The 16,194-nt window shown below is 39.5% G+C and overlaps 1 protein-coding gene across 1 annotated transcript in view; it reads right to left on the reverse strand.

Moving 5' to 3' along the window:
• Window positions 1-16,194, reverse strand: part of LOC131474194 (protocadherin-15-like) — a 260,291-nt gene that overhangs the window by 148,526 nt on the left and 95,571 nt on the right. The window contains exons 4-5 of the mRNA XM_058651947.1: window positions 16,035-16,049; window positions 14,949-15,014 (exon numbers count right to left, since the gene is read on the reverse strand). Coding sequence (XP_058507930.1) covers window positions 14,949-15,014; window positions 16,035-16,049 — 81 coding nt within the window. The remainder of the gene's footprint in view (window positions 1-14,948; window positions 15,015-16,034; window positions 16,050-16,194) is intronic.

The following is a 16,194-nucleotide window of genomic DNA, read 5'->3' on the forward strand; positions in this document are numbered from 1 at the left end:
ACCTCTAAAGTGTAGAATCCATAAAAATATCCCAATATTTTTAAAGCAGGGGCCTCAAACTCAAAATGACCTGGGGCCAGTTAACTTCCAGTTGGGGAAAATGATACTTTTCAGTGATTTGATATTAAAATTATATCTTGATGATCCCTCATGATATAAGTAAAAGTGTTTGTTTTGATATATAGTTCACAAAAAAAGAACAGGATGAAGCAAAAATGTATATTTAAATAACAAAAACAGGCATAAACAGGCATAATTTATCGATAACAACATGTAGACAATTATAATTAAAACACTAAACAAGCTTTAAATAAAATATTGAATTTAAAACATTTAATAATGTGATAAATCTAAGCTTATGTTTTATTATAACTTAAAAGTAAGTGTAGGGCCACATAACATGAACTGGGTGGCCTGCATGTGGCCCGTGGGTCTTGAGTTTGGGACCTCCGTCATACAGTATAATGGAAAATATTGCACAAGTAAAGTAAATGATTCAGGATTTAACAATAGAAAATTAGAAATAAAATACAAAGTTCACCACAGACATGCTAACATTTAACTATGTGTATTTATGTAGTTTTTCTCAGAATGTGAATTAACAATCACTACTTCACTTCTACACGACTACCATAGTTATAATGTTGTATGTTCTGACAAATAGCCGCGCTTTGTAACACAATACACAATAATCTGGATTTTGACTCAGAACAGGGGCTCACTTCATGTTCTGAAGGACGGGAAGCACGGTGAGCGGAGGCTCCACTGCCAACAAAACCTCAATTTATTCCGAGGAAAAACAAAATGATCTGCGTGGAGCAGATTCAGAGGGTGAATCTCTGTGTGTATGAGATGTGACGATGCAGACACACCTTTTTACCACAGTGTGGAGAAGAACATACACCGTGTACTAACAGCAAATCCAAGAATAACACAGCGGAAAGAATGTTGAAATAAGTGCACACCATTTGGAAAACGTTACAGTCCACCTACATCATTTTGATAAAGTTGCAGAATCTGAGAATATCTCCTGGGCTGGTTGCCAGTGATGGCAACTGCTACCCGTCCCCATCATTCAGATTTGTGTCCACACGTCCCTGCATTGATGTAGTGTCCCCGCTGTTGAGGACGGCTGGTTTTAGTGAAACAAGTATTTTCAGCAAGATTTGTTGGCATGCTCCGGAAATGAGAGAAGTATCAATTATGCCCAGAATGTCAATCGAACTATTTCACTGTGCGTTTATTAAACTCGTGAACAAAGCGTGGAGATTATAGCCGTTAATCAAACGAGTTAACAATTGCTGGAGCTGAAGAAAGATAAAATATTTGCATAAAAGAACCAAACAATAAAATTAATTTTCAATTCAAAGAAACTTATTGTAATTATGATTTAATCCATTAAAGGTGGCATGCTGGCGCAGTGGTTAGCACTGTTGCCTCACAGAAAGAAGGTGCTGGGTTCAATTCCTGGTCTGGGACCTTTCTGTGTGGAGTTTGCATGTTCAACACATGTCTGTGTGGGTTTCCACCAGGCTCTCCGGTTCCCTCCCACCATCAAAAAACATGTTAGAATGTCACATTCAGTCAGGTTGGTCCCTTGTGGCGGCGCGCTCAGTCGCAGCGGCTCTCATCAACCCTCCATCTGACCTCAAGATTTCATTGTGCAATACCAGTTGTATAATGACAATAAAGATGCTTTCCTTTCCTTAAACAGTACATGTGATGTTGTCAAGGGTTACTTACAATGCTTCAACCACTTTAACAGGCTGGAATATTTATTCAAAAGAAACCTGTAACCAGGATATGAAAAAGAAACCACACATTAAGACGTCCATGTGCCCTTATCCAGCAATGCCTGGATCTACATTAAGTACCATTAATGCCACTATTCATACGGGAACAGTAATATTACATACAGCAGGATGTTTTATTTATATATATATATATATATATATATATACATATATATATACATATATATATACATATATATATATATATATATATATATATATATATATATATATATATATATATATATACATATATACATATACATATATATATATATATATATACACACATATATATATTTTAGTGTCATAAATATTGAACTTATTTGTTTGTTATTTCATGTCGGACTAAAACGCCAAATCAAAACATAAACACATTTTGCGGTGCTACTGCACTATTAACCAGTGAAGACAGTTTTGTCAAATTAACCTTTTACCTTAATCTCATGGTCATTGTATGTCTTTTTTTATATAATATATCATCTCTAAAGCTGTAGTCAGGGTTCCTATACCTTGGTTGACATTAAAGTCAAGGACTTTCCAGGACCAATTTCCGCACACCTTAAGATGGGAGCAGAACTTGTAAGAGTCGCTTTGTCCATGGCGTCCACTTATTGTCAAATGAGTTCACACTTTCTCTGTGTGTCTCAGTATAGTCGTCGTCGTCGTCGTCGTCTGGCTACACATTACCACCAAGCTGTACAGTACACAGGAAGTGACTCATTTTACCTAACACATTACGCATCTTTAGAGAAAATAGAAATAGGAATAGAAATCATTATGGGTGTGAGCACAAAAGACACACTTTTGATAATTTAGCGAAAAACGTTCAATTCTAAGATTCAAGAGCGACGTTTCCCATTGTTTGCTGAAAAGGTTAAATCGCATTGTGTTTCTTGGGAGACCAGACTGTAAATACACTGCCTCTACAAAAGGATTCTGCATCCCCCCCCTGGACCAAAATAGCCACGGTGACACATTTTACAAGAAGATGCATGAGGTACATTATACAATAACCACATACAACTAAGAACGGGGGGTTGCTTCCCCACAATGCAACATGAAAATACCTCCAACTATATCTTCCCACCACCGTCTCTATCTCTCTCTCTCTCCAGTGTAAAGCCTGAGGTGAATGAAAGACACGGTGATCCATTCAAAGTCCCATTCCAGCCTCTGCTTGGCCGACAGACTCGCGGCTCTGAACAATGTGAGCTTGTTAGAAAAACAACCGCATTCAGCCACAACTAATAAATGTATTGCTTTCAGTGAAATGAGTTCATAAGCATTGTTGCGACGAAGAAACAAGGTTCCCCTTAATTGGGGTAAAATATCAACAAAACAACAGCTTGGCTATAGAATGGTTGGCCATTAGCTGCTTGCCAATAGTCATTTACGGCACCAATAATACACTGAGTGCACTGGTCTTTATCTCAATCTATGACGGAGAGCAACACGGTGGAAAAAAGCTCATTTCTAACCAAACGTGGCTTTAAGTAACTGCGTTTATACGGTCTTAAAAACATGAAATATCCAGCCTGAAAATGCATCAGACTGTTTTGAGGTAATTACCAAGTTGTCCAGCAGCGGGAGCTGTGAAAGCAGCAGCAAAACACCAAAAAGTCAGGGGAGGCTTAACTGTGAGAAGAGAAGTCTCGGGAATTCACTCCGAGCAAACATCCGAAACATCGTCACTCTTTGTCCTATTTTATCTTTTCTGAATTAAATTTAAGTCATCGCTTTTCGCTGACTAGTCTGCTATGACCTATATTGTGTGTCCAATATAATATTTTATCTAGTACAGATGTGGACAGTTAAAAAAATTCAATTTTTACTTTTTTATTGTGCATAAACAAGTTTGATTGCACAACAAAATTGTTATGAAAAAATATGAGAAAGAATGATTTCATAGTTTGAAAATATGTTTCAATGGCATGGTCTCCCTAATTTTTTTTCAATGTCAAGTGTGTTTTTAATTTGTTATTGGATTTCACTTGTAATTTGATCTCCGTTGTTTCCATAGAGTTGGGCTGGTCAAGCAGAGACGGAGACCAACATGGACCAACGTGGACCCTCCTGAGATCTTTGATGGATGAGTAGCTACATGTACATGTACGACTCCTTGTAAACTTAGCCATAACTCAGCCTCTAGTTGCACTTTGAGAAATACAGGATTCTGCTTTCATTGACAGTTAATGGTAATATAAATGTCCCTCTATAGGGACATTTATATTACGCAATTGTATAAGGTCAGTTTAACACCTCGTGAGTCCGGTGGAAAGGAAGCCGCAAAGACTCTGATCACAGGAAAGACAAATATAGGAAAAATAGATCCTCAATTTTGAAGTTTTGCTGCTAAAATGTGTAAAAACTAAGTTTTAGCTTCATCCTCCTTTCCCGTGTAGTAACCACTGAAGTGGGGGTTTACTTGTGTCGGGAGTGGAAGTCAGTTCTCCGGGTTCCCGGGCCTATTTATAAAAGCCACAATTCCCTGCTGACTCACTGTACTGCAGCCTGAAATACATACATTTATATTCATACAGTGAGGTTCAGAAAATCCAGAATAGGTCTCATACATAGTAAGCACTGGCCTCACTGTGCAGACACACAAAAACAAAACTAATTTTTAGTAACTTAGTAACTACCCATGCTTATTTCTACATTTTATTTATTTTATTTTATTATTATAATGGCTATTTATTCTCTCTATGGGATTTGGTGTGGGAGAGGGAGCAGTTTACAAAGCATCATAAACTTCAGTTTTCATTTAAAAAAAAAAACAGTTAAATGGTGAGATAAAGAGAAAACAATATTCTTAAGACATTGTGGACTTAAGTTGAGGTACTGGGGTTACACCAGAGGTGGAAAGAGTACTGAAATATTCTTCTCAAATAAAAGTACCACTATTTTGATACAATTTTACTTACTTGCAAGTAAAAAGAAGTACTTTTCTACAAATGTACTCAAGTTAAAGTAAAAGAAACAAAGTAGCTAGTTTAAAATGTACTCAAAGGGGACACAAATCTCACATCCTCATCATCCACCTGTCCTTATCATTCACTTGTCCTCATTATTCACCTGTCCCCATCATTCACTCACCTGTCCTCATCATCCACTGCCAAAGTTTCCAGTGTGCGATTTATTTATTTGTAAATTAACATTTTCTCTTTACTGAGTAACACAATTACACAGAAAACCTACTCAATTACAGTAACGCGAGTAAATGTAAATCATTACTTTCCACCTCTGGGGTTCACAGGCGGAACCATACAAGCACATTTTAAAAAAAAACAAACCCTGACCTTTTGCCTACAATCGATAATTATCCGCTTTTAATACGCGGAGACACAAAAATCCATTCCCCTGTACAAGCTGTGGCGTAACAAACAATAAAAGAGCGATATCACTTAATGACGATGGTGCAAAAAACCTTGGTCCTGTCTGTTGACAGCAGCTGTGAGACGCCAAAAGGGCCTAAGGTTTTCATTAACCTTGAATTTAAGGCTGAAACACTGTGATCCAGACTGTTCTTGGATTATTTAAAACGCCCTCAGCGTTATTATCACAGCGTCCACAAAACCTGACATCTGTCGTCTCATCTCCGGCATCTACAATATCACATGTCACGTTTGCCGTGTTATTGTGGCGTTGCAAATTAAAAAGAACTATTAATATTTTTTTTTTTTAGCAGAGATTTCCCCCGTGCGCTCCTCTGAGCCTCGTACGGTTCAGCGTGGGAGACGAGAACCCATATTCCTCCTGTGCGGTCTCTGCACAAGACGCTGCAGTGAGACAATAGCGTGACTCCCAGAGAGAGACGAGAATTAAAGAGACACAAATTCTATTATGACGACGACACTTGTTATTCCAATTTTCGAGGGGGAAAACTGGGTCAAATGAGGCGAAAAATGTGGTGCGCTCACACCGGCGACGGCACAGACGTTTACTTTTGTCTTTTTCAAAAGAAATCACAGTGGGAGGAGAAACAATAAGACGTCAAACATTGATTTGTTTAAAACCTAAAGTAACTAACACATGTTCAACAATATGACAAATTAGGGGGAAACAGACGAGACGTGGAAGACCACTTTCAATCTGATAACAGCAGCACCTTCAGTTTTACCATAAATCCCGCTATGTTAATAATAATTATGGCTTGTTAGACGCGCAGAGCAAACAAGAACCACAGACTGTGTACCGAGTGCTTAATGTTTTGTATGACTGAGCCTTCGCCGACTGTCCCACCCTCCTGTTTTGCTCCGTAATCCCACAAGGAGCAGGTGTTGTGCACTAATCCAGGCCTTTCAGCTCGGCTCTAATTATAAATTGATGACCCAGCAATCATCGCCGCCTGACACGATGATAGAATGTAACAGAGCAGACACTTATGTGTGTATGAGTGTGTCCGTTAACTTGTATTTGTTACCTATGCAGGACATTTTATGACATAAACTCGTCCTCATGGAGACCAAAACCTGGTCCTAATGACGCAGACGATCAGGCTATATCTCAAAATACGGGATATAAATCTGCTGCACACAAGTTGTTTCTCTGTTTTCTTTTGAGATGTTTGTGCTCCGGACACTTCTATATAGTTTTTACCATTTTACTTTTCTATTATGTCACTATTTTACAGTTTTTCTTCTATTTTTTTGTATAGTGCCTTCAGCACAGCAACTGTAAAGTACTTTGGTCAACCTTGGTTGTTTTTATAAAGAGAAATGAAGTTGACTTCTCAAAGATACTACATTGTAAACACACTCTAAAATAACACATCTACTGTTTATAATCTGTATTACATGATCAATAATACCTGGTCTATTTGTTTGGCTTTTTAATGTGTTAGAAACAATAAAATGGACTTTAAATATGGTCAAATTCTGCAATAACGCAAATAATGAGGCTTAAAATTAAGGATGTGTTATTAAGATACTTTTTTTTGTAGATACAATTTTGTCGATTCCGTGTATTTTTTTAAATTAATATATACAATATTTAAAATGTTTAATTCCGTATAATAAATGTGACGATTATATGCAATATCTTATCACAATAGGACATAATTTAAAAAATCTAAGACCATATGTTCTCACATGTCACAATAATACCAATACATTGCCTAGTCTTAATTTGAAGTTTGGTAGGATTAAGATTAGAGGTTGAGATTAGAGATAACTGTGTGTGATAACGTAGTAAATGCAATGTCTGAAGAAAATCGAACAAACAAAAAGTTAATCCTGTTTCTCACGTATAGGAAATAGTTGAGCAGGGATCATGAATTCTGAGTTTTTCACCCCGCTTGCTAAAAGACTTACAAATGACAGCCGTGCTCTTCGTACAGGGCTGCACTGAAAGCCTCATACATCACTCCGCTCCCCTGCCGGAACACTACTGTTTGAAAGCAGTTGGGTTCAGGACTGAGCATGTTTGAAGATTCATCACGGTGAGAGGCGACGACGGCGCTCCGTGTCAGACTGGAGCGGCCGCCCACTGTTGGGTTAACCTTGGACAAAAAGGTGAAGTCGATGCAACGAGATCGATGGACTTCTCGTGAGATCTGACACGTTTTAGTTTTATTTAGAAAAACTGAGTCCAATTGTCCAATTGACAAAGACAATGGGTTTAAAGCGGAACTTTGAAAGTCTGGTCGCTCTACGGAGCTCCCCCTACAGTTTTGGGGTACATATTTATACGACACCACCATCCATCCATCGTCTACCACTTTGTGAGACATCCTGATTCTGAGGAATCCTGGGTCGGTCGCCCTGATCTTGCAAGGCTGGTTTTCCACTAACAGACAGTAGGGGGCAGTGGAGACCAGTGTTCATTTCGTCAGGCGAGACGAGACGAATTATATTCGTCAACAAACTTTTGTTTTATGACTAAGAAAAGAAGATGATGATGATGATGAGACTGCGACAATGTCGTAAAACACTGACTAAGACTATGTTAAAACTAATGATGACAAAAAAACTAAAATGTTTATTAATCGATTACTAAATGTAACTATTTTGATCATCGATTAATCAGTATGAGGTTTTTTTTTTTCATTATTGAGACAAGTTTTCTGATTTTTCAGCTTCTTAAATGTGAATATTTTTTGGTTTCTTTGCTCCATATAAGAAATAAATCATTAAAACTGAATAATGTTGGGTTGTGAACAAAACCAGACATTTGAGAATATCAACATTTGAGGTTTTACAGAAAATTAAGGATTTTGAGCTTTAATGACATCATGACATGGTTGTTGCATAATGGCTGGTGTGTTTGTGTGTTTATTGTCTGGTTTCATTTTCTGGACCAAACAAGCCCTCGATTAATCGAGAGAATGATCAACAGGTTAATCGATTACTTGCAGCCCTAATCCAGATTACGATTTTAAAATAGTCCAAATGAGTTAATTTTCCTGCAGGAACAGCAGCGATTTCTTACCATAGCCACAGCTTTTGAATAGTGTTTCAAAATAAAATACTAATGTAAAAGACAAGCTGATCACTTGTGAATGTGTCTTTTAAATCAGCAAACCAGACACTCTTAACAAAGGTGTACTGAAGTATTGATACCAATTTAGAGCCATTTAAACATTACAACGACTACAACACTGTTCAATTAAGGTAAAAATCCTGCATAGTTCCACTTTAAATCTATGGCCATATCATTTATGGGTGAGGAGGTTTTGTACAGGTAAACAAAACCAATTTTTATATTTTGTTGGGTCTCATTAAGTGTTAAGTCTCTTGTTGTGTCTATTTAAATGCCTTTCGTTATTTCTATTTAAATGTCAAGTCCTTCGTTCGTTATTTTTGCTATTTTATTGTGTACCTAAAGCCGGGAGTCTCTGCAAAAATTTCATTATGTCTCATAATGACAATAAAACTTCTTGAATCTTGAATCTTGAATCAAAAGAGAAGATGGTGGTATGTTTGTAATTAAAAAAAAGAAAAAAGGAAAGGTCAGAGGAAAGAAACAATGAGATTCAAAGGGGTCAAACTAATGTCAGGCCTGGTCAAGAGAAAAAGCACGAGGGATTGAATTCACTTAAAGCCGAGAGGCTAATGAGCCCATGGAGGCTTTAAAAAAAGAAAGAAAAAAAAAAAGACAGTCACACAGACTTGCTCATCTCATTAATTAGTTAAACCTTCAAGCTCTTCAAACACAGGAAGCAAAACAGTCCACACACACACACGCACACGCAGGTAACTTTCTCACGAGAAAAACAAGTCCATACTCAGGAGAGCTCCATAATCCTGGATGAGATGAGGAACTTTCCAACAGACTCCACCGTGTTTAGCATTAGTGCTACATTTCCTCTCCTGTCCATCAGTCAGCTTTCATAGAGCACATGTTTCCTGATGTGCATTTAATACAGAAGTGGTTTAAACCTGTACTGCTTTGATCAAAGTGAGAAAATGGGGGCAATATTTAACCATGACGCTGATTATAAATGTGGTGGTTTAGAGACAGCGAGTAACACAGTGAGTTAGAAGAAGCCTGAAAAAAAAACCTGTTTAAAATGAAGGATTAAATATGTTTTTTTGGCCATTGGCCAGAACAATTTAAAAGTAGTACAATACTCAAAAGTATGTGTGTGTCAATGTTAAATTATGGAACAGTCCAACACCAGTGGTTGTGGGCCGCTTTTTTATGGCCCAACCTGTGGTTCCACCAGAAAAACTGAGAAAAAAAAAACTAGATAAACACTTTTCACTGTCCCTTAAATATTAGTCACACAGTAGTCACACATACTGTATTCATCACCCTGCAATTAGTATAGCAACAGCCATGACAATTGAAAGCATTATGTTTCATAATTTAAACATGGCTCTGTGTTTATTTTGTTTTTATTTTTATCACACAGTGTTTTTTATTTTTACCCAGGTTGAAAAAGCCCAGGTTTGGCTGCTAATTTTATTATGAAAGAGGTTTTTGTTCCATAATTTTAGCTCAAAATCAAACGTGGCATAAAGCTCATAAAAATTACAAGTTGAGAATACAGATTTGTTCTGTGCAGACATAATTGCTGAGCTAGAGCTGGGTGATATTTAACCATAAATCCTATTTGTTATTTGTCTCAGAGGTGAGCCGAAGAGAGACGAGGATATAGTTAGCTTCCTCCCAGAGGAACATATACTCCCCACTACACAAATGATTAGTCCGAGTATTGGATTGCTTTGCGCTGGAGTGTCTACTGATCGTATGGCTCTTAGATTTAGTCCCAGGGGAGTTTTCATAAAAACATGCAGCTATAATGATAATAATAATAATAACAATAATGATAATAATAATAAAAAAGAGTGACCCGCCATCCAAATTGTAATGGAATTGGACTTAAATCACCATCAGATAATAAATTCCAACACAGGCTGATACTGGGCCTGATTCTGCACGGTACTGTTTCATTGCCACGATGTTAACAGCTTGAACTGTGAACATAAAGTTTTTATTGTCAACTTTTCCTTCGTAAGGCACAGGGAGAGCGGCTGTAAGCCTTAATGAGAGTGCCATAACCAAACAATCAAAAAAGACAGTCAATCAGAGCAGTTAATATAAGACTTAGTATATCACAGCAGCTGAAAACACAGCTCAGGCTCGTGCGAGCACGGGTCTTACATTCAGCGGGCAAGAAATTCAACGTTAAACCGTTTTTATGAATCATTATATTCACAAATGAATGAAGACAAACATTGGGCTATAGCTGCATCTGATTCCTGCTCTGAGAGTTACTGTGCTGAGGAAAAAGGTGCCGTCGTACCACGGCTGCACAGAACTGCCATGACGCCGTTTTACAAACTAGTAACAAGCTAAGAGTTAGAATCTGTTCATTAATAAGATTTGTTCACAGAATTGTTCATTACTTCCTTCTCACACAGTCACTGAACTGAAATACCATTGAACGGGTTGAGATTCAAACTCACGATTGCCGGCTTTCAGCCGTGCTGTCGCTAAATACCCCTAAAGACTCCTCTGTTCAATATTGAGATTTTAGACATTTCCTTTGCTAAATGTTGGAGATTGCATGTTTTCAGGATTTTTAAGTCTCTTTAACTGATCTACAGTTTTGGCATTGTCTTAGCATTGTTTGGTTTAGCCAGGGAAAGGGAAGCCTTTCCCCCTGCTGGAGCTGCTCCCCGATCTCGGATAAGCGGATGACGATGGACGGATGGATATGTTTTCTTTCAGAGCGTCAGCTTGTGGAATGACTGCTGCATTCATGTGGACTGCAGTTGTAAAGACTGATGCACGTTTAAGTGAAATCAGCTTTGTCACACACACCATATGAAAGAATGTTAAATTGACCTCTCTAATAAAGCCCTTCAGCAATCCTTGCGTCTGATTTCCAAGGGCTGCGAGGATCCTCGCAAGCGTCACTTGATATAAATCATTAATTTGCAGAAATGGGATAAAAGCTGTAGGAGATGGAATTCTCATTTATGGACACAATGATTTCCCACTGCTGCTGTTATAAAACGCTTTCTGTCAATGAGAAAATACAACCCCCTCTGGCTCCACTGTTCACGTATCCAGCTGCTTCTCTCCACCGAGATAGAAATCTCTTCAATCTGATTAACCGCTTTTGGATTTAGCTCATAGACCAAATAAAGGCAGCATATAGAAAACACGCCATTTCCCTTCCCAATAGATACGACTCTGTGAGTCAATGAGACTTCATGTGTTGTGTCTGGCACCTGTCAGTGGGTCTGCAGAAGCCTCAGTCTGGATAAATTAAACATGCTACGCTTCATTTGAGCAACACGGTTGCGATCCCCTCGTGGCTACTCGTTTCTCTGAAGTGAAAAACGTCAAAGCGAGCTCGAAAGAAAGAGAAAGCAACCAGGACAGGAGGAAGAAAATGGTTTGTATTGTCTAAACCACACATGTCAAGCTCAAGGCCAAAACTGAACCGCAATACAATTATTTTTGGCACCTAAAGATAAAATCTGATGCCTGCTAACATCAGTAAACACTTTCCTGAGGAGTTATTGGTCTCAACTGCTAGTTTCAGGTCTTTTTCAACAATTTTGTAAATGATGTTTCATTTAGACTGAGAATAGTGAGTGAAAACCAGTGAAATCAATCCAATAGGCACCTGGTTCCATGTGGAAACTCTTCAATATGGTGCAGTCGAGAATCTTATGAGTGATGTCACAACTGGTTCTCCTGTCCCTTTATTGACTCACGAGAAGTCAAAGTCAAGCCAGGTCATGGATGAAATGAAAGGTAAATTATGTTTAGCCGTTTATTTTATGTCTAACTTGAGGAACTTTTAACTGCAATCGAGGACAACTTCAATCCGTGCTAAAGGTGAGAAAGGACTTAGAAGCAAAAAAGGAAGATGAAGAAGAAGAAGAAGAATTGTGAAAACAGGCATGTGGAAGGCCGATCTGTTCACCATCATGAAAGGTTTGAGCTCTCCGTGCTGTGGCCATGAATAAAGAATATAGCATAAAACGACACAAAGCACAAGAATCGTGAACATGAAGAAGAAGCTACAGCAAGAAGAAGCAGCAATGAAAAGATGTCTGGTGGAACAAATTATGTTCACAGGGTTTAGGTCAATCTATCTGTGTCAATAATTAGTCCTAATACTGTTAAATTTAGGAAAAAGAACTTTGTCTGCCTTGTTTTATGTTTGGAATGACACATTTGGGCGAGCACTCACTCGGAATGTCTTTGTATTAAGAAGCACAGTAAAGACAATAAAGGCTTCCAGACTTTTCTATTCATTTCGTCCCTCTGTGACTCAATCAATGAACGAACTCGTGGCCCGACAGTCGCAGACACACCTCTCCCACTGGGAGCGCTTCACTTTCACGGGGCTTTTTGACGGATGTAAAAATCTCTAGGTTTGCAAACAGGATTATGTTTTCGTCAATCCTGTCTTTTTTGTCTTTGTCCATTCACCGCCACGAAAGGACTTAAAGGTAAATGCTCAGAAAAACACGGGATCTTATTATCTGTCATTTGCATGGCTTCTGTGTGACAGAGGAGAGGAGATGAAACACATTCAGAGGGATAATTGCTCCGGTCAATAATGGCGGCTTGCCTGTTTTACATTCCATTATGGGCAGGACGCTCTCCAGGCCGTTTCATCAAGGAGAGATAAATAAGAGGCCGGTGGAGCCAGAAGAAGCCCGTATCACGAGTAAATGAGTGCTTTTATGAGGAAGATTAGTGCAAATCCCCTAACAGGCAGTGTGTCGACACATGTGGGGGTGAGGGGAGGCTTAGGGACGCAGGGGAGGCTACCTCCATCTCGCACATTCCCCCCGGCAATCGATCAAAACCCCAAATCTCAGCTGCACACGGAGAGGAAGGAGCGAAGGAGACAGTCTGACAGTCTGCTTCACTGACGAGCGGCACCGACTCATCTGGCGAAGAGCCGGACAAGAAAAAATACTATTGGATGTGCACATGTGGTGTATGAATACTACGAGTATTATTAACACATTAGCAGCACTTCTGGCTTTTAAAACTGAAAGCACAATATGGAACAATTAGCGAATGGCAAAGCTTGCAAAATTGTGATATAAATGAATGGTATACAGCCATGGTTCTCAAACTGTGGTGCGTATACCACCAGTGGTACACAAGTTTCCTCTGGTGGTACTTGGAGGAAAAATAGAAATAGTGTTCTACTGCATATACCAGGGTAACTCATTTCACTATACCAGTGTCTGAAGCACTTTAACCCTCTTATGACCATCGTGATGTTCAGGCCACCCTGGATTTATTCAGATTTCATGGCTGTAGAATTGCCAACATCTGAAAGTGGGTTAAAAGCCAAAGAGCAGAAACGTGTTTTAAGAGAGGTCTTAAAAACAGGAAGTGAGTCGACGGCAAAGACAACTCATTCCACAGCGAGTGAAAATGTGCGGTCACGTCAAAGTTTCCTTAGCGACGACAAATGGTGACTGATCTGCCGACCTGAGAGAGTGCACGGCTGAAGCATCACATACTGTGAGGGCAAGTGCATGAAGACATTTGAAAAACAAATCAAATCATTTAGAACCTGGAGCCAGTGCCGCTAAAACTGGACTAATGTGCTCTCGTTTTTACCGTCCCAGTTAACCCTTCTGTTACCTTCCTGTTATCGCCGACAGGATTTGACACTCGTACTTCTCATTACCGTAACTCCTAGACCGTTATTGTGATATCTAGTAAATTCAAAAACTACCATAAAGCAGAGAAATAGAGCTTTGTCCAATCACAGAGAAGATTCAAGAGTAACTTTGAACAAGAGCGTTTTCAACCGACTGTTGTCGAGCAAGTGATGTCAGGCGAAGCAAATAATCTGCATCGGCCTATTTACACCACTGTATTTTAACATTGGTGATAATAACTGTGTTTCTTCAAGAGCTCAATGAATATTGTCTCAGGTGTTTACTTGATATAAACATTTAGAAGAAACTCTGCTGTAGCATTTCCTGACTCCTAAAAGTGTAGTGAGAGCAAATGTAACGTGAATACGGAGAAGGGTATTGTTTGTCTTCATGGTCGTACATCTCCATATATATGAATGCTGATTAACAAAAAGGAGCAAAAGCTTCAAACTCATGCAAAGAAAAAAGTATAAAGGTAAAAAGGAAATCAGAGGAAGACGGAGAAAGAAAAGTCAAGACAAGGAACAGTAGAACAGTTCCACTCGATCACGTCTGCTCTCCGCGGCACAGGTAAACCACACCAAAGACCACCTGAGCGCGGGGGAGAGGACTTCTCATTAATGTAGCCCCATGTCACATCTGTGTGCCAGACACCACCTGAATGCACACACAGGCCCTGCGAGAACAAACTCACACAACAGGAGCCAGAAGTGGAATTTATTTATCTATAATTTAAAACACAATCAGAATGGCAATCCAATATGTCTCACAAAACATCGGCAGTAACCGACCCGAGTGCCATCGACGGAGAGCGACTGTACTTGTGCAGAGAGAGACAGAGAGAGAGAGAGCGACAGAGACAGAGAGAGAGAGAGACAGAGACACAGAGAGAGAGAGACAGCAGTCCCAGCGGAGAGAGGACGTATTAATATGTACTGCAATATCAAAAGCAACGCTGACGCAGACACAGAAACGATCCCAGCTCTGCGATCAACACCACGACACAGCACAGAGGTGTTTACCACCACTCTTATGTGATTGTTTGTTTACGTACCGTTGGGGCTCTCCTCGTCGATGGTTACGATGGTTGCAGGGGGGCCTGGTCGAGTCAGCTTACACTCTGCACACACAAACAAGAGAGAACACAACATTAAGTTAATATCTAATTGTGGTTATTTAGACTGAAATTGTGATATGATTCATGATATGAGAGGGATATATTTTTATATAATTATTCTCATTTTCCTTTGAATAACATGATTTTATCTGGGATATTTTCACCTCCCAAGGAGGATGAGAGACATTTTATCAGAAAGTTGAAACTGTAAGTCTTAAAAAACGTTTTCACAGTGGTGAAAAGCACTCCGGGGGCATTATGAGGGTCAGTTACACTCAGTCTGTCAATTTTTCGCAATATATTTGCTGGATCTCCGTGGATTTAAAGTGTGCAGTGAACTCTGACGGCTTCAAACCGACACCAGCACTGTTTAAAGCTTTTCCTGCCAAAAAAGGACAATGTAAACAAAATTAGGAGAGTTTTTATGTTATTATTATTATTATTATCATTATTATTATTATTATTATTTTAGCCAATAATTCAATCACATAGCAAGAAAGTGACCGGCACTGAAACGCCTCACTGGTCTATGGGAAAATCAACATCAAAGTGTTGCTTCGGTATCTTCCTTTCACGCCATAATAAGCTGTCATGTTGACACACACGCACACACACACACACACACACACACACACACAGAGAGAGCGCGAGCGAGGGGGCGGCGGCATCGACTGCCAACACATAAACATCAACAACACTGACACCAAACTAACAGGGCGGTCAAAGCGCGGAGCAGGAAATGGCTTCACTGATGGAGGTCACGGTGGCGAGATGGTACAAGCACATGGGACTCACGGGTAATGGCAGCGTGACAGACAGCAGCAGATGGGGCAGGAGAGGGAGAGACAGGCCGGGGACAGGAGGAGACGAGAGGAGACAGGAGGAGACGGGAGGACGGCGGGCAACAGGCTGATGTGAGGAAAGTTGAGGATTAAATGCCCTCCAATGGGAATGGATGGAGGCAGAGTGAAATGTTGGAATAGAAGATTGGAAAAACAAACAAACACATGTTTGCCCTCTTACCCTCGTACTGCCAGCCTGAACAGGAGGGAGTTAGTGGAGCCAGAAGGGAAGCAGAGCAGAGGCAAGGAAGACAAGAAAAGTGTGAAACAGTTGGTTTGAAGAGCAGGAAAAAAGTTCATTAGAGGAAAAAATTAGGACAGATATTAGAAAACGGCTGAAA

The sequence above is a fragment of the Solea solea genome, chromosome 15, assembly GCF_958295425.1.
Source record: "Solea solea chromosome 15, fSolSol10.1, whole genome shotgun sequence".
Classification (NCBI taxonomy): Eukaryota; Metazoa; Chordata; class Actinopteri; order Pleuronectiformes; family Soleidae; genus Solea; species Solea solea.